At 43.9% G+C, this 18,598-nt stretch overlaps 1 protein-coding gene across 6 annotated transcripts; it reads right to left on the bottom strand.

Moving 5' to 3' along the window:
* Nucleotides 1-3,811: 3,811 nt before the first annotated feature.
* pcdh12 (protocadherin 12) lies at nt 3,812-18,255 on the bottom strand. Of its 6 annotated transcripts, none has more exons than XM_027021980.3 (4): nt 14,715-18,249; nt 13,348-13,439; nt 11,998-12,146; nt 3,812-7,640 (listed from the first exon to the last, which is right to left on the bottom strand). In XM_027021980.3, exons 1-4 carry the CDS (start codon nt 17,586-17,588, stop codon nt 7,216-7,218), a joined length of 3,540 nt encoding a protein of 1,179 aa, XP_026877781.2. In that variant the 5' UTR covers nt 17,589-18,249; the 3' UTR covers nt 3,812-7,215. The 6 variants fall into 6 exon arrangements, 4 of the variants coding, with proteins under 4 accessions (XP_026877781.2, XP_035388353.1, XP_081555253.1 ...); XM_035532460.2 differs by having other exon boundaries at nt 13,348-13,436; XR_014117634.1 differs by having other exon boundaries at nt 7,501-7,640; nt 11,998-12,133; nt 13,348-13,436; nt 14,715-18,254.
* Between the last annotated feature and the right edge of the window lie 343 nt (nt 18,256-18,598).

Raw genomic sequence — 18,598 nt, 5'->3', positions numbered from 1 at the left:
CTAGTGACACCAACTCTCAGAATCTCTCTCTCCCGTGAACCCGTGATCGTACTCTACTAATCCACTAAACTGCGCCTTTTTGGATGCCCCTAGAATGAGTACACTTTAGAAAATATATATGGTTACAGGAAAATTAAGATTTCTAATGTCTGAGACAAGGTACGTATTTATAACTTTTACACGTTTTAGTCTAGGAAATAAAGTGAGCATTATTACTTCAAAAACAGGCGAAGTGAACATGTAACAGATGTGTCTGGCAGTTCTCCTTTTGTATCTCCCGAGTGACCTATTAGCAGCCTACATACACACCCACAGACCTTTTAACTTGTTGTCTTGACTGAATCAGCATCATTGTTTCCGCGGGCTGGTAAGTTCTGGTTTAGGCTTTCATCTTCCTTTTAGTACAAATTTGCAAAGGTAAAGGGCAAAATATTAATAATAATATAATAACAGCAGAAACACGGGTCGATTAATTTGGTTGTCTCTCTAGGTTATTTCAGCGCATAACGGGTAAGTACAACTGTACAAACGGATGTTTAGACGTAACGTTTACTATAGAAATTGGTTATTGTTTATTAGTACCAGCAGATGGCGCCATACACTAAAAAGTTTCATTAACAGCAACCTAACTCAGTTTATTACGTTTAACAATTCACTGTAATCAGACGTTGAGATGTTTTTTTTGTTTGTTTGTTTTGCTTTTTCTCGTAATTTTAGTAATCTGCTATACTCTACAGGATATGCATTTTTAGACTTCTGATGAATGCATTATGTTTTGTAAAATGACAGTATCACAGTACTTTTTTTTTTTTTTTAGATCCTTTTGTCAGATGTTTATATGGTATATTGAAGTACAATTATAAGCATTTTTTTAAATAAGTTTTTTAAAACTTTTATTGACATAGTTCAGTTCAAAGTTTATTTGTTACGTACATAGTCATATATGGTATAACTGGCAGTGAAATGCTTTTGTAACGGCTCTGCCCGTGGCTGAGGAGAGATACTGGGAAATGAACAAATGACGAATAAAGAGCAGATGAGGGGAATAAAGAGGGGAAGAGGGGATGTATACTATGCATATATGCAATGTACAATTTACAGTTTTTACAATTTAGGTTTTTTTTTTTTATGATGTTATTTCTGTAGTCCCATCAGTTGCCCTGATTCAGGGCTCGAATGGCCTGTGGGAAGAAGCTCCTCTTCAATCTCTCTGTGTTGGTCTTCAGGGAGCGAAAGTGCTTCCCTGACCTCAAGAGAGAAGAGCCTATTGCTGGGATGGGTGGGGTCCTTCACAATCCTCCTGGCCTTGGTCCAGCACCGCTTGTAGTAGATAGTCTGCAGGCCAGGAAGTTCTGTATAAGTGATGCGCTCTGTTGAGCGCACCACGCTCTGGAGTGCTTGTCTGTCCTGTTTGGTGCAGTTCCCAAACCAGGCTGTGATGTTTCCCGTGAGGATGCTCTCAGTAGTACAGGTGTAGAAGTTCTGCAGCACCTTGGAGGGCAGTCTGAAGCCTCTTAGGCATCTGAGGTGATAAAGAGCCTTATTTGCCAGGGAGTTGGTGTGGCGGGACCAGGACAGGTCCTGCAAGATGGGAACTCCAAGGTACCTGAAACTGTTTACTCTCTCCACCGTGGTTCCATTAATCCTAACAGGTTGGTAGTGCCGCTCCTGCTTCTTGCTGTAGTCCACAATCAGCTCTTTTATCTTGCTGACATTTAGGAGTTGATTATTTTCCTGGCACCAGTTCTCCAGGTGTTTAATCTCCTCCAGGTAGGCCTTCTCGTTGTTGTCCGAGATCAAGCCCATGACGCCGGTATCATCAGCAAACTTGACAATGGTAGTAGAGCTGGAAGTGGTCACGCAGTCATAGGTGTACAGTGAGTAGAGTAGGGGGCTTAGGATACAACCCTGGGGAGCTCTAGTGCTGAGGGTTAGGGTGGAAGAGACACAGTTGCCCACCCATCCTGATTGTGATCTGCCTGTTAGGAAGTTGGAGATCCAGTCGCACAGGGATGGATGCAGTCCTAGATCCTCCAACTTGGTAGTGAGTAGGGAGGGGATGATAGTGTTAAATGCTGAACTGTAGTCGACAAACAACATTTTAACATAATTACCCCTCCCTTTGTCCAAGTGGGTCAGTGTGGTGTAGAGCAGATGTGCAATTGTGTCATCAGTAGCGCGGTTGTGGCGGTATGCAAACTGCAGTTGGTCGATGGAGGCTGGCAGTGAACAGTTGATGAAGTCTTTGGACAGCTTTTCAAAGCACTTCATCACGACCAATGTTAAACATTAAAAGATGTCAGTGAATACCCGGGCTAGCTGGTCTGCGCAGGCTTTGAGGACTCTCCCGCAGCTGCTGTCTGATCCCGCCGCCTTCCTGGTATTCACTCTTTTAAACACTTTCTTCAAATCACTCTCCATGATGATGAGAGGGCGCTGTCCTCTGGTGGGCTCTGCGCATGCGCTGTTAGTTGCGCCGATAGCACCATTTGCATTGTTAGGGCTAGCGCTGTTAGCATTAGCACTGCTAGATACAGCCTCGACGCGAGCGAAGAATGTATTTAGCTCCTTCACCAGACTCATCCGCATTCATCGGTCCAGGGGTGGGCTCCTGTAGTCTGTGATTGTCCGTAGTCCCTGCCACAGGGATCTAGAGCCACTCTGCTGGAACTGTGTCTCTAGTTTCCTCCCGTAGCGCCGCTTCGCCTCCCTCACCGCCCTGCGCACTCCGTATGCCACAGACTTGTACTCGTCCATGTTCCCGCTGATGATCCCTGCGTTGTAGGCAGCCGTACGAGAGTTCAAAGCCTCGCGGATGGTTTTGTCCACCCAGGGCTTCTGGTTGGGAAACGTCTTTATTGGGATCGTATTATCCACCAGTTTCCCAATGAACCCCACTACTGCTTCCGTTAACTCGCCATCATCAGTGCTGCGCAGGAACATGTCCCAGTCCACGTCATCCGGAACGTCCTGCAGAACACCCACAGATTGGTCTGTCCAGCATGCGACCCACCTCTGAACCAGAGTTTCCCGTTTCAGCCTTGTTTATATTTTTGGTATGAGGAAGATGGCGGAGTGGTCCAACTTACCAAACAGTGGATGAGCTACTGCCTTGTAACTGTCCTTGTATGGGGTGTAGCAGTGATCTAGTGTCCTCTTTCCCCTGGTGGGATAGGTTATATGCTGATAAAGGTTGAGCACTGCACGCTTGAGGTTAGCACTGTTAAAATCCCAAACCATAAGTACAGCATCCCGGTGTTGTACCTGAAACTGTGAGAGCCTCATGAAGTTCACACAGTGCAGTGTCCGTGTTCGCCCGAGGTTGAATGTACACCGTGTTGACGATGACTGAGGTGAACTCCCGAGGAAGGTAGAAAGGACTAAACTTGAGGCAGAGCAGCTCCAGGTTGGGTGAGCAGGAGCGGGCGAGAGTGACGACATTGGCATTGTTGCACCAGCTGTTGTTTACCATCACACACACTCCACCGCCTCTCGTCTTCCCCGAATCTGCCATCCTGTCCATACAGTGTACCGAGTAGAACTCAGCCGGCTGGATGGCGTAGCTCAGTACTGCTGGGCTCAGCCATGACCCGGAACATTATCCTGGCCCTGAGGTGGTCGAGCTTGTTGTCCAGAGACTGGACATTGGCTAGCAGGATGCTAGCTAAAAGAGCTCAGTGTGCCCCTGCCCTCAGCCTGTTCCTGACGCCGACTCGCCTTCCTCAAGGCCTTATGTTCGTGTCCAGTTTAAGCAAAGACTTAATATTTACAGTGTTGACCCTTCTTTTTTTTTAAAGACTTCTGCAATTTGCCTTGGCATGCTGGATAGCAGCTTCTGGGCAAAATCTTGGCTGATGGCAATCCATTCTAGCCTAGTCAGTGTTCTTGGAGTTGATTGCAGTTTTTTGAGGATTGACCACAGGTTCTAAATGGGATTGAGACCTGGGGAGTTTCCTGGCCATGGACCCAAAATTTCAATGTTTTGTTCACCGAGCCACTTGGTTATCACATTTGCCTTGTGACATGGTGTTCCATCATGCTGGAAAAAGCATTGTTCATCACCAGATTGCTCCAGGTTCATTGGGAGAAGTTGCTCTTGGAGGATGTTTTGATACCATTCCATATTCATGACAGTGTTCTTAAGCAAAATTTTGAGCAAACCCACTCCATTGGATGAGAAGCAACCCCACACTTGAAAGTTCTCAGGATGCCTCACTGTTGGCATGACACAGGACCCATTGTAGCACTCACCTTTTCTTCTCCAGACAGTTTGTCCAGATGTCCCAAACAGTCTGAATGGGGCTTCATCAAAGAAAATAACTTTAATCCCAGTTCTCTGCAGTCCAATCCCTATACTTCCTGCAGAATGTCAGTCTGTCCTTGATGTTTTTCTTAGTGAGAAGTAGCCTCTTTGTGGCCCTTCTTGACACCAAGCCATCCTCCAAAAGCCTTCACCTCACTGTGCATGTAGATGCACTCACACCTGCCTTCTGCCATTCTTCAGCAAGCTCTGCACTGGTGGAGACCCGATCCCATAGCTGTGTCCTCTTTAGGAGACAGTCCTGGCATTTGCTTGACTTTCTTGGGCGCCCTGAAGCCTTCACTGCAATTGAACCTCTCTCAATGAAGTGCTTGATGATTTGATAAATGGTTGATCAGGTGCTTTGTCCTCGTTAACACTTTCTGCTGAGCCAACAAGATGATCACTGAAATGTTAGCAGGTAATTTTGTGTCAGGGTTGAAATGTAGTCATTTTTGTGATTATGTTCATTTTCATTGCAAGGAATGACTTTGCAATTAATCATAATTCATCTGATCACTCAACAATCTTTGTGAAAACCAAAATTTGTGCTTTTGGCCACAACTGCACTACTGTAAGGACCAGCTTAAGTTTCCAAACAATGTATATCCTACCTTATTGGTAGCAGAATCTTCACAACCAATCAGGTCACTACTTAATGACTCTCTGCTCTCCAAAAATATGCACGCTTGCTGCTGGGTGAGTTCCTGGATGAGGTGGTGAAGCTTGCAGCTCATCAGAATTTTGGAGTTGGGCATGCCCTGTGGCTACACCTCTTTACAAATACTCCACCTGCTTCCTTCATATGGAGGTGGATCCTCTCACCACAGAGAAGGTGGGGGGGGGGGGTCAAACACCCAGGTGTTTTTGAATATGCTAATGTTATCGGTAGTGAATACAGCCAGCTTCAGCATTATGCAAATGAGATCCTGCCATATGGTGACAGCTAGCTGTATTCATTATTCAATTCATGACTTTTTATATGGCAGTGTTGCTGTTACCATGCTGCAGATTGGACCACCATACATGGACATTGTATTTTTTTTCTTCAATTATATAGATAACAGTGTTTTTGTACACATCTCACTAAGCATCACTTGAAATGCTATGTGTGGATAAAGTAGATCAGTGTTAAGGGCAGTTCACCTGCCTTAGTTCAGGGTACTGGCCTGCACCTTGGACAAAGCCATCCCCATGATAACATCTCAGCTGGGTGGGGGGACATCTAGACCTGTTAATGAGGGACCACCACCCTGAGTACATCTGCTGGCTCTGCAGAGGTCAACCCACTCCGTTTGAGGTCAACCCACTCCGTATTCCTGCTCAACAGCACTCAGGAACATGGAGCTCAAGCCCTGCCAGGTCTCAGAACTACATCGCGGGCAGGCAACAAAGACATAGTGATGATCCACTCCCATATAGTCCCACACTCAAGGCAGTGGTTTTAGGTTATACTGAACATTTCACTGAATATACTAGTGAAATATTACAATGCAATATGTAAATAATGTAAAGTTTAAAGGTTACCTCTTTCACAATCATTACATTGTATTTTACAAGATATGTAGTAAAAATGTGTAGTAAAACATCTAAACTCTCAGCTTCTCGTGCTCATGGAATGTATAGGAAACTGCCTCATGACTGCGCTACATGATTGGTTGCTCAAGTGGCTATATTTGTGATCACCGCTAGGGTGCAGTGTTTATATTTCCTCGTAAAAAAATAATAAACTTTTTTTTTTAATTAATTAATTAATTTAAAATTTTTGAAAATAACACACCACCACCATATGAAAAGTGCTATGCAAATCAACTTGCTTTGCCTCTACAAAATGTGGTACAAATGGCACCAAGAGTCCCTCTTTCAGCAGCACGTTTTAGTTCTTTTCTTCAGATTTCTTAAATCACACTTATCTTGTTAGCCTTCAATAAATAGAAAGACTTAAGAAATATTTATTTCATTGATATGATATAGAAAAAGTTATATACAAAGTGCTATTGTTTTTCACAGGTAAAAAAAAAAAACGAACATTTCCTAAGTAATGTATACTGAAAAAAAACTACATCTTAAGTCTTGAGGTTTCATAATCAATAACTTATAGCACCTTTCCTAATTAGTTCACATATTTAATCTGGAAAATTAATGTTTTGATGTCTGTGTGTCGTCTGTGTGTGTGTGTGTGTGTGTGTGTGTGTGTGTGTGTCCCTGTGCCGCCCCATCCCTGTCCCTCCTTTCCCTACAAACAACAGGAAATTGCCAGTTAAATTATAGCTGCAGCAACTTGAATGTGTTCTTCAAAATGTTCAGGGATAGATTTATGCCAGCCCTGACAAAAAATAAAAAATAAATTGTATTAAGTCTGTAGTAAATATATTGCTTAGAATCCCCCTGGAATCTCCATATATTGTCTTTTTTGTTTATTGGTATATTTACAAAAGACAAGGAATAATAATCGATAGGTTACAGAGTCTGGCCTCTGAGAGTCTGGTCACAGGAAGTGGTGTTGCTTATGGTCCATTGTGGTAGCAAAGTTTCACACATTCCTCCTTAGAGACAGGACTCGTTCTGTTTGTGTTTAGTCTTAAAAGGGCACAAAGGCCCATTTCCTTGTCCATGTGGGTCACTCCTCCCCCATCTCAGTGTATGTCTGCTGCTCATAGTGCATAAAGTTTATGGCCAATGTGACAGGGATTATTGTGTGCTGTCTTGACATTAGCCAGGGCTAGCCAGTCCTGGCTGAGTGACTGATGGTCATGTATTCAAAAGAGCTGTTCACAAACCCCAACAATGGCTTTGAGCAGTTTGGAAGTCCAAGCTTATCAGTGTGCAGAACACAGAGATGATCAGTGTAAGAAATTACACTGGCAACAGAAAGGGAAGCACTAAGTTCACACTGTACATATGTTGCCAAGGTTTTAATGGTTTAGAGTTGCATAGTGCATTGTGTGCTGTTTTTCATTTGGGCCTGGATGATGCATGGACGAGGAGCCCCCACCAGGGGGCATGTCCAGGCCAAGGGATCGGCGATAGGCTGTGGAGAGTCTGTAGAGAATGTCGGCTGGTGGACGGGGCTGGGCATCAGCCTTCTGGGTCAGCAGCATCTCGAACAGAGTGCTCACTTCAGACAGCAGGGCTTCACCTCCCAATGGGCTACTATTTTCGGGTGTCTTACCAAAGGTGGAGAAGGAGGCTGAGTCATCAGGGCTGCCCAAGGTAGGGCCCTGGCCATCTGGGGATGGCAGCCCATCAGGGACATAAAGGTTTTCATGATAGTCACTGGTGAGTGGAAGTGAGAGTCGTGCCATCCACGCAGGGTCAGGGACGTCTGTGAACACATCATCTGGACAAGAGAGAAAAACGTGGTTTAGGGTTTTTCCACTGATGAATGCTAAAACTCTAAATTTGTTTACACTGTGGCTTACCACTCATTTTTGAGGTCTTGGCATCACTATGCATTGTCAGAATAGTATCACTACTTTCTTAGGTGTAAGGGCAGCAAATAATGGACACATGCTTTCACCCACAGCACGTGTGTGTATGCAAAAACTATTTAAAGCTGCAAATGACAAAGACTGAAATATTCATCCTCTTCCCCCTCGAAGCAAACAGGCGAATGTGGAGGAATAACAGGATAAGAGGAAATGGCCACAGGAGGAGCAATTTATCTTTATTTAGTTTGAAGGCATTTCCTTCAGACCGCTGATTCAGTCAGACTTCATTTGTTTACTGCACTTGGGGTTTCCAAAAAAAAAAAAAGCACACACACAATTCATGCAGTTTTAGTAATTTATCAGAAATGCTTCATCAAACCAAGCATCTTTGCTGTATAGATAAATGCATATCAGATACCACACATTGTCGCTTGTTTCAGATGTGGTTTTTGTGCCCATCTGCAAGAAGACATTCCAAGAATTCTGTCTGCTAAAGCATGCTTCCAACTACAGGGTCTACATGTTAACAAGGCAAGAAAGAGCTACGTTCAGAATAAGGGAGGAAATTAACTGATGAGTGAATGACCTTAAATGCAGCTGTGCTTTGACCTTAACCAGTAGAAGAGGAGGGGGGGGGGTGTTTGTGGTGTGCGAGAGAGACAGAGCGCAAGCAGCTGGGCTTTGCAAACTGCTTTCCTCTCAGCAGAACTACTAAGGATCATGGCCGACGGAAACCTGCAGCCTTGCATGCATACGCATGCGCGTGCGCGCACACACACACACACACACACACACACACACACACACACACACACACACCCCAATGGGAGAAATCTGGGAATTTTAACAGCATTTAGGAGCCAAGCAGCATAAACTCCATTCAAACAAGCTGAATCTTCATATCATTTCAGACTGGATTAAAAAAAAAAAAAAACCCTTATCAGCCTCTCCTGACATGCAAAACAGGAGATTATCTTAAAGGAAGTGGAGGCTTCAGTGCTGCATTTGCTTCATCTTAGCTTCTGATCCATTTGTTTTTGAACGCGTGCAAGAGGTTAGCGAGGACGCTGGCAGGATTTCTGCAGCTCTGAACCACACGTGAATCATCAAACGGGACACCGCCGTAGCAGGCAGCTGTCCTGACCTGCTCACAGACCAGCTTTTATTCCCGCTCGTTTTAACCTTTTTCGTTTCCTCCCTCCCAAACTCAAAAGCGAGAGCAGTGTCAGAGAAGTCGCCGACCAGATTAAAGCAGCTCGGAAAACAAAGGAGACGTGCTCGGCTTTGCACCAGAGCTGCTGGAGAGCACGTGTGTGCTCAGACATGGTAGGATGTGATCAAACAAACCCACATAGGCCACATCAGTGAACACACACACGCAATCTCTAAACACTTGAGTTCACTCACATCAGTGGAGCAGATGCACTTCTCTCCCTCTCTCCATCTCCATTTTGCTGTCTTTGTTTCTCCCTTCTCTCTTTCGCCATACCTGTCTCTCTTTGTCTACATCTCCTTACGTTCTCCACATATCTCTCTCTCTCCATCTCAATATTTTAATCTTTCTCCGTTACGTTGGTCTTTCTTCCTTTTTCTAAAACGATCAAACATACAAACTCCATCTGCTGTTCTACTACTAAATTATTTGGAAAGAAATGCATGACTCTCTCTTTCTTTATCTGTCTCTTTCTGTTGCTCCTTGTTAAAAGTAAATTACACAATAAAACAGTGGGGAATCTCATTCATCTCTGAGAAAAAAAATAATTCTGATCAAAACCAGAAACTGCTCTCAGATCTCCTACAAAAGTCTGACCACAAACCAAACTATGCACTACATACATTAATAACATCATTTTGCATTTTTAATTAATTATTCCTAAAAGAATTGGGGAAAAGGTACATTTAGCAAAAAAATAAAATGATTAATATATTTATACTATTAAACTCAAGATAATGCCTACAGGTAGGGTGGGTCATTCGCAGGTCATTTAAACCAAAAAGAAAAATAAATGTAATGAATAAATGAATGAAGCATCTGCAGACATGAGCGTGTTACTTTTGCACTAGCTATGTCTGTATGTGTGTACTGAAACACAGGGCAGCAGTGTGTGGGTTGGAGAGCCTCCTCTCATAGGGGAGTTGTGTGTGGTCAGTGCTATGACCGAGAGCATGGAGGAGAGTGCACAGTACAGAGAAGGGTGCTGCAAGGAGATGCACACACCAGAGACGCATTGTATTCAAACAGATACACTCACTCGCTCATACTGTGTGCACACACACACACCTATTTTTCTCACCGCTCTGTTGGATGCAAAGGATGTATAACAAGAGTTGTTATAAGAGAGTAGCCTGGAGGGGGGGGGGGTCGTCGAGGGGAATCCCATTACTAGAGGATGGTATTACCACCTCAGCAGATGTGAATTTGTACTTCATAAGGGTCCCAGAACTCAGCAGAAGGAGACAAAAGCACTATGTAGCTGCAGGCCTCAGAAACACACCTGTGCAATAAGCCCTCTCTCCTCTAGAAGACTAACCCACCCAGCTAACCCATCTCCCCAGCCCTGCTCTGCAGCATGAGCAACCATGACAACAGGTGACACCCTTGAGTGACAGTCTGACTCAACTCAACACGTACATGCTCATCTCTGAGATCAGAGTGCCTATTACCACCGGCGAATCTTTGAAAGACACTCAGCGTAAAAAGGAACATCTCCCACTCTGAGCCGGAGGTGCCCAGAGTCCTCTGAGCGGTAATGAAAGAGATAGCAAGCTGAGCACCTTTGATTTTCAGTAACAAAAGCAACGCCTTGAAGTCAGAATGTGATGAAATCCGGAACAATATGAGGAAGGAACCTCACACAGTCGTTTACAAACACTCTATACATAGGCCTTTGCAGGGGCCATAAACGAACTGTCCACCTACCGCGTGCTACACAGTGTATAGAATACTGTATATGCATTATATACTATGTGTAGAGCTATAGAAGAAATGGCCTTTTAAGGTTTGCCCTGTGTTGAGTATGTGGAGAATGGTTGAGTAAAAGGTAGGTTTCAAAAAAGGTTAAAAGGAAAGGTAAAATGGATACATTTTAAAGGTTAAGGTTTTCATAAAACATTTGTAAGACATACATTATTTAACTTTAAGAAAGATATGCAAGAATGCTTATGTGACTAATTGCAGCCAGAGTAAAAACATTGTTTACACACAGATCATTAAAATGGCTTTCCCATTTTTCCAATAGAACAATTTTAAACAAACATACATATATTCATTAAGCTAGGAGAAATAGTGTCCAAGCCTCTTTTTTTTATATTTAAAAGTGACTTCTGTAACACTCCCATGAGGAAAATATGAATAATAAGTGATATTTTATGGCTTGAACATAAATATTTGTCATTTACATTTTGACACATAACAATGGCCAAGCCACAAAACAGGAAAAAGCCACACAGTGTTTTCAGAACTGCTGGTGAAGTTTGCCTGAAACGGTATTTCCTGCTTAGGCTGTTTACTATCTTCGACTTCCACCAAAATAGTTAACAATTCATTATGAATTTTACATACAAATTCCTGGTAACATTCCTTTCCATCATAGTGGGATAGTTAAGGCTCAACAATTGGCCTGTTTCACGAAGTTTAGCCTGGAAATTCAGCGCGTAAATGAGACAAAGCCAAAAGCTCACTGGTTTCAATTTTCAGTGCTGCCATCATGCCCTCGAGAGGGGACTTTTCATAGAAATGACATCATTGAATGACAGTTTGAAGTGTCACTCAAAGCTAATTAACCTCAGAGCTTCAGTCCTGCAAGGCAGTGGCTGCCTCCGAGCCCCATTTCCCCTGCACCTACAAAGCATTTAGTTCATGAGTCTGAGTTATGGATTTTATTACAAGGAAAACAGCTCAGATCAGATCAGATCAGAACCCACACCCCCCCCCAGACTACAACAGAGAACCCCTGCCATAGCACTCAAAAGCAAAAATATTTCAGTGCAACATTACACTCCTCTAAAAGACACACCAATTCCATTTTCATTATGCCAATTAGATCCTTACAGTTCTGAAGTCTTGTAATTCCAAAGCGTATCAAATGAATGCCACCTGGTAGAGATTTAAAAACACCCTGTTCTTTGCAGGGGCTCCATCATTCAGGCCTCTTATTGTGCTCACTCCCTGCTGCGTATAACCATGCTCTCACAAATCCAACCAGCACGAACACTGGCCCAAGCATGTGATTAAAACTCCTGCTCTAAACAGTGAAGGTCTCTCACCAGGGTTATTGAGCAGGCTCTTGAGGCCTTCCTCCAGGAGCGGGTCAACGGGAGACTCCCTGCCTGCCTCCCAGTCCACGTCCCCGGGCTCACTCTCCCCATGCCCACTGTCCTTGGTACTCAGCCAATCAGCATCCTGCACTCCAGACCTCCAAGGGGAGCCAAGAAAGGAGAGAATACTTTAGGAAGAGCAAATCAACAAGGCCACTGAACGTGTACCGGAATCACCCTGGTAAATGTGTCCCGGTTTGGACTTGGGATGGGTAGCACACAAGTAAATGACATTTGTGGAGTATTTCAAAACTGAGGAACAGTGCAGGAGCAGTGTTAGAAGAAACCATCAACGACTGTTAGTTCAAGGGGCACATCGACGCTGAGCGCACTCAGGCAGTTATGGGGAGCACCTGTGACAATAAGAGCATCATGTGCCTTAAAAGACTGACAGTACAAAGAGGTCAACAAAGTCTGTTCCTTAATCAGCAAGTGATGACATGGATCAAGGTTACCCACACACATGCTCAAACCTAAGTGCATATACACACACATGATTAGCACAAGGGATAAAACTTAGATATACCTCAAACATGAAAGAACAGCTGTAATCCTATACATTTAAGACTATAACACTTTGAAGACCATAAGACTAAGACTTTGAAGATGATGATAAAGATAATATAAGTCCTTAATATTAGATCTTGGATGTAATCTTAATCTTACCATCATCTACATGTTGATAATAGACTCAGATTTCACTCAGCAATTAAATCACTATACTATATAGACACTATGTAGTCTTTCTTGTTCTCACAAAATGTGGAACGTAGCTATACGACCGTTTGTTATGATGGTCGTGTAGTCTTTGAACTAGTTAAGTCTTACACTGCAATGAATCAAGAAGAGTTTTTGAGCCACTTCTATATGAGATCAGCATAGATAACATTTATAAAAGTCCACAGGAATGGGGTTTAATAAAAGCCACAAAATGGCTGAAGAATGAATGGCGAGCTGATTGTATCCATCACTGCCACGTCTGTGTTAGTCAGGTGAGCGAGGCAGACACTCGTCCTGCTCCAGCATGCCTTGCCCATAATTTACTGGTGCCAAGGGGACCAACAACGGCTATGAAACAATTTTCTGGAACTCGCTGACTGGCATTTCCAAAAATCTCCTACACAGCTCTCCTCCACCCTTGCCCGGCCTCACAAACCTGGCAATTTGTGACTGAAAACTCCTTCAGTGTATCCTTTTTGTTTTTATGTGCAGCTGGTTATGGTTTATGTGCATTTGGTTTTCATTACAAAACAAATTTTTAAAAATATTCCTATCAATAGTCTGTGTAGCCACACTTACCGGCCAGATCGGTGGAAATATTTGTTTCCACGGAAATTTGGTCGAGGTTGAAGCTGCCCCTGATGCAGAAGAGACAACAGCTGTGACACCTGCTGTCAAATAAGAAAAATGTCATTATGAGTGAATTTAGTGTTGTTCATAATTGTATTACAGTCTTTCTAAAAACTGAATTGAAAACGGCAAAACTTGGGGGGGTGGGGGGTGGAGGTATTAAAAAAAAAAAGTAAATTTCCATCTCTAACAGTCAGATAGTGTACAAGGAGCCCTAATCTGTGACACCACTGCACCTGTTATTGAAATCTACTCACATAATGGCCCTTTCATGCCACAGTAAAAACTAATTAGAATTTCTCTCTTTGTTATGGGACCGGATATAGTACAAGATGGAGAAGGGAGAGGAAGCGTTGGACCATTGTGAGAGGAGAAGCATACATTAGAAGGCATTTCTGCGTTGAGCTTGGGCGAGCAGAGGGGTGTGCGGGAAGCCTATTCTTCTACACCCTGCTTCCTTCCAGGATGCACCTTAAAAATCCAGTTTCAGCCAAAGGGATAAAGACCCTGTGATATTTCAGCAGCCTTTTTCCTCTGTGGCCTCTCCTTAAGTCAAACTGCCAGCCGGGCCAAGTAGGTGTGGTAGGGAGGGCAGAGGGGAAGAGGGACGATTGGGGGCAGAATCCACACACTTCCTGTCTGACTACACTGTTCACGTGAGGGCTTGAACCCATGCAAGACCTTTTTGTTCTGCTAAACACATGAAGTACATGGGTGTGGATGCAGGCCCCGCATGTCCAGCGCAGCACTTTTGGCTTTTTGAGACGAGAATTGTCTAGTGGTCAATTTTCTTGCTTTGTTCAGAACACAGCTTTTCACGAGCTGCCTGCAGCTGAAGTATTGTATATCAAAGGCATACAATCTTAGGATGTAGACATATGAGTTTAAATAAAGTACATTTTTCCCTTAGCAAGTAGACCTTGACAATCTGTTTTTTTCCCCCTTTCATTCAGTAAGTGTGTGTCATGTGATATGGAGAATTGTTTAAATTTTCCCTTGAGGCATATTAGATGTTTGGGTTACAGTCTGTGACTGAGACATGCCTGAGTAAACTCAGTACTTTAATGCCAGCATCATCTGTCAGCTGTCCCCTGAAGCAGGTATAGCTATAGACCTGTCCTCTGGTAAGATAGCAGCAGTGGGAAAACATAGTAAGCCAGACTCCTATGTTACTATAATTTTGAATGTATATTTGCTTTGAGGTTCACAAAACTAATTCAATTAAAGCAAAAACTATGCAAAAACAATTCAATGAACTTTCAAAAGATATTTAATCTGAAAATTAATTACACACATTATATATAAACATATCTTACCTGCACTTCAGGTGAAGCAGAAGAGAGCTCGATTGAATTATCTCCAAGAGCAGCCATGGACAACCGCACCAGGTTCCTCAGTATCTGTCTGTGGTCTTGTTCTTCTAGCCTTCCATTTCTTTCTGAGTTCTTTTGCCTCCGCAGGGTGGCCTGTGAAAAAGGCTCAGAGGCACTAACTTGTAAGGGGACAGTGGGGGTGATGACCTCTTCAGGCTTGTTGCGTCTCAGTGTGCTGGTCTGAGAGTGTGAGGATGAGGAGGCAGAAGGATTTCGGGCTTTGCGTAGGGTTCGGTAGGGTGATGCAGGAGTATGGGAACAGTCTAAGTCTATACTCCCAGGTTTCCTTAGTGTCTTGCTCTGTGTGAATGAAAGGGTCCCATCATTCTCTTGACGAGCCTGGCTTTGTGCCATGCGCGCAAGCAGGGGCGAAAGACTCAGCTGGCCCTGTGGACGAGCGTCTTCCGGCAGAGGCGGCTCAGCTGTGAGGGGCTGGGCCTCATCGTTGGGTGGGTCATCTCTCCGACCCCTTAGGACAGGTACCAGCTGTATGTCAGTTTTGTGAATGTGCTTCTGTGGTCTGCGGGGGTGGCTGGTGTAAGACGATTCAGCTTGTCTGCAGTTGTAAGCATGGTTGTCTCGTTTTTCTGGGCGACAGAAGGTGGTAACCAGAGCCACAGTTAAGAGCAATAGCAAGCAAGTTCCTCCTAAGCAGATAGCTAAAAGCACTGTGAAGCTGAACTGAGCATGATGTCCAGGAGAAGAATTTTTAAGGTGGTCACGAAGATTTATGAATGTGACCTCCAGGGTTGTCCTCGTGACAAGTGTGGGTGTTCCCATGTCTGATACTTCAATGGCCAATTTAAAAGCTTTGCCTATCAATTCTGTGGCATTAGTGGTGTTCACATATAACTGACCTGTCGTTTCATCCAACCAAAACAGCCTGGAGGGGTTTCCATCTGCAATTCTGAAACAGAGCCTTCCATTGAGACCAGAGTCAGGATCACTGGCCAGAATTGTCGTGGCCAGAAAACCCTCAGGCCTGTGGTGAGAAGAATGATTTCTCTTTGGATGCAGGGTTCCATGAAATTTGACACCAATTTCAGCCACAATTTCACCCTTTTCAGCGTTAACTGGTACACTAACCACTGCAATACCCTTTTTAGGAAGTGGTTCATTGATGACAGGATGGTTGTCATTAACATCCAGAACCTCAATAATTACTGTGGCACTGCTGGTCAGTGGAGGGTAGCCATGATCTATCGCCTCCACTATAAAGGAGTATGTGGGTGATTCTTCATAGTCTAATGACTTTTGGGCAATAACAGCCCCACTGGTGGGGTGGACAGAGAATGATGCAGTTGCAGTTCCCAGTTCATTAGACTCTCTAATTGAGTATGACACCCTTCCACTGAGGTCTAGGTCAGCATCATGAGCCTTTAAAGTCAAGACATGGTATCCAGGTACATTATTCTCTTTGAAGACACCCTTGTAGTGAGTCTTTGAAAATACTGGTGCATTGTCATTCTCATCCAGTACACGAACAGTCAGGTGCCTGACACAAGAGAGAGAAGGAACTCCATTGTCTCGCGCTAAAAGAGTGATGTTGTACTCCATCTGCTGCTCCCGATCTAGGCTCCCATTAGTAACAATCATGTAGTTGTCTCCATGGATTTGCTTGAGAAGGAATGGGCCTGATCCATGCTGAATATAGGCCTGCACTTCCCCATTTGACCCCGAGTCAGCATCAGACACCATCACAAGAGCCAGAAAGGTCTCATCTGAGGCTCCCTCTGAGACAGTAGCCATAGAGGAATCTGGAGGTGTCCACGTAACGTGTATCCGAGGGGCATTGTCATTAATATCTTGAAGCCTAATTTGCAGTTTGCAGTGAGATGGTATAGCATTGTGCCCCCGATCCTTGGCTTGGATGTCTACCTCATAGGTTTGTTTCTCCTCAAAATCCAAGGGGCCTTTTATGGCCACTGAACCTGTTTGAGGATCAACAGTAAAAAGCCTTTGCACCTCTAACGGAGCATGTTTACTGAGTGAGTATTCAACCTCCCCGTTAGCTCCTTGGTCAGGGTCAGTAGCATGAAGGTTGACAATTACTGTGCCACGCACTGTATCCTCAGGAAGCTCCACTTTCAGAGCACTCTCCTCAAACACAGGGCTGTTATCATTGGAGTCCAGGATTATAACTTGGACCTTGGTGCTCCCAGACTTGGGTGGATTCCCTTTATCCCAGGCTACAAGTGTTAACTCAAAAAATGATTGTCTCTCTCTGTCCAGTTCTTTGATAACTACCAACTCTGGCTGTTTGGTACCTCCAGAAGGACGAACATCCAGAGCAAAGTGCTGGTTGGGAGAAAGAGAGTAAGTCTGCAGGCCATTGGGACCTGCATCTGGATCCTCAGCACGATCAAGCAGAATCCGCATCCTCAGTCCCACTGTTTCCGAGATCTCCACCTCCTGCACAGGATTGGAGAAGGCAGGGCTGTGGTCATTTAGATCCATCACCTCCACTCTCACACGAAGGAAGTGCACAGCTCCACCCTTCCTAAAGAGCACGTTAAATTCCAGTTCGCAGTGGTCATCCCCATGGCACAGATTCTCCCGGTCCAGCTGGCTCAGTGTTGACACCTCCCCATCTCTTGTGGCTACTATGAATGGCAGAGCCTGTCCATGCTCCACAACCCGGAAGTCCTCCAATGACCCGGTCTCACCCCTCTGACGTAGTTCATCCAACAGGCGACCCACCTTTGTGCCTGCTGGCTGCTCCTCCCAAATATGATACCGAACAATTGCAGGGACATGTGCCTCACTAATGAGGCACACAGTTAAATTGACCGCAAACAGGAGCCAAAACTGAAGCATGGCTGTGTGTGAGCTTCTTTCTAGCCGTCTCTGTTATGTCTTCAGATAAGTGTTCTAATATCCATGCATGAAACTAAAATTTAGCTATTCAACAGCTATGAGAAATTGTCAACTGAGACAGTGTATGTGTATTCACATTACCCTTAAAAAAACCCAAAAAGACTTAAACTAAAATATTAAGAAAACATGGGAAGGAAACTATTAAAGAAACATGTTTAAATATATAGTTAATTACAAGGCTTTTGACAATAATAGAAAATATTAATTATCAAGAGTAGAAGGCTTTGTGCAGAAATTCTAATTAAGAATTGGGTGGATATTTAACACCAACTAACAGCAAATATATTTCTTGAGTAATAGAATAAATTAATAAAACATTACCCTCAATACAAGTTCTAATACAAATACACTAATCTCATGATACACAACCCACAATACAATTTCTAATAGATTCTATCACAAACAAAAAATTGAGCAAACATGAGCCACATATGAAACAACATATATAGTAAGGTACTATAAACAAGCCTGCATAGCCAAAAATCCCAGTATCCAACAGCCTCTCTCAGACAAGTCAGTTCTATCCAAAAGCAGTATTCACTCACACACAGATCCTGCTCTCAGGCTTCCGAAAACTTTGCTTAGTGTGGAAGTGTGGAACTAGTGTAGCTGGGAAGATCATTTGAGGGGGGTAGCCTGTGGACCAATCGAATGACGCACAGACAGAGCGTGGGCCCTAAACTCCACCCTTGAAGAAAAAGTGTGCCCTGAGGAAACTGGACAAGAGTTTAAAAAAAACAGTGTGACGCTTTTAAAGAAATATGATCCTACTCCTCCTATTCACTGCCTCTAGCTCTTCATCCGTCTTTGCATTTTTTACCTTTTTCTCCGTTTATATAAACACATTAAGAGCAGTGCACTGTGGCTGCTGTCACCAGTAATCAGAGCACTGCCTAAAGTAGAACTCTGCAGGACTCCCAAGAACTGAAATTAGACCCTGATCCAATCCT

The sequence above is a fragment of the Electrophorus electricus genome, chromosome 16 (assembly GCF_041902795.1).
Source record: "Electrophorus electricus isolate QZ-2024a chromosome 16, ASM4190279v1, whole genome shotgun sequence".
NCBI classification, from domain to species: domain Eukaryota; kingdom Metazoa; phylum Chordata; class Actinopteri; order Gymnotiformes; family Gymnotidae; genus Electrophorus; species Electrophorus electricus.
The sequence above is the reverse complement of the archived record's forward strand: the minus strand, read 5'-3'. Positions and strand labels throughout refer to the sequence as shown.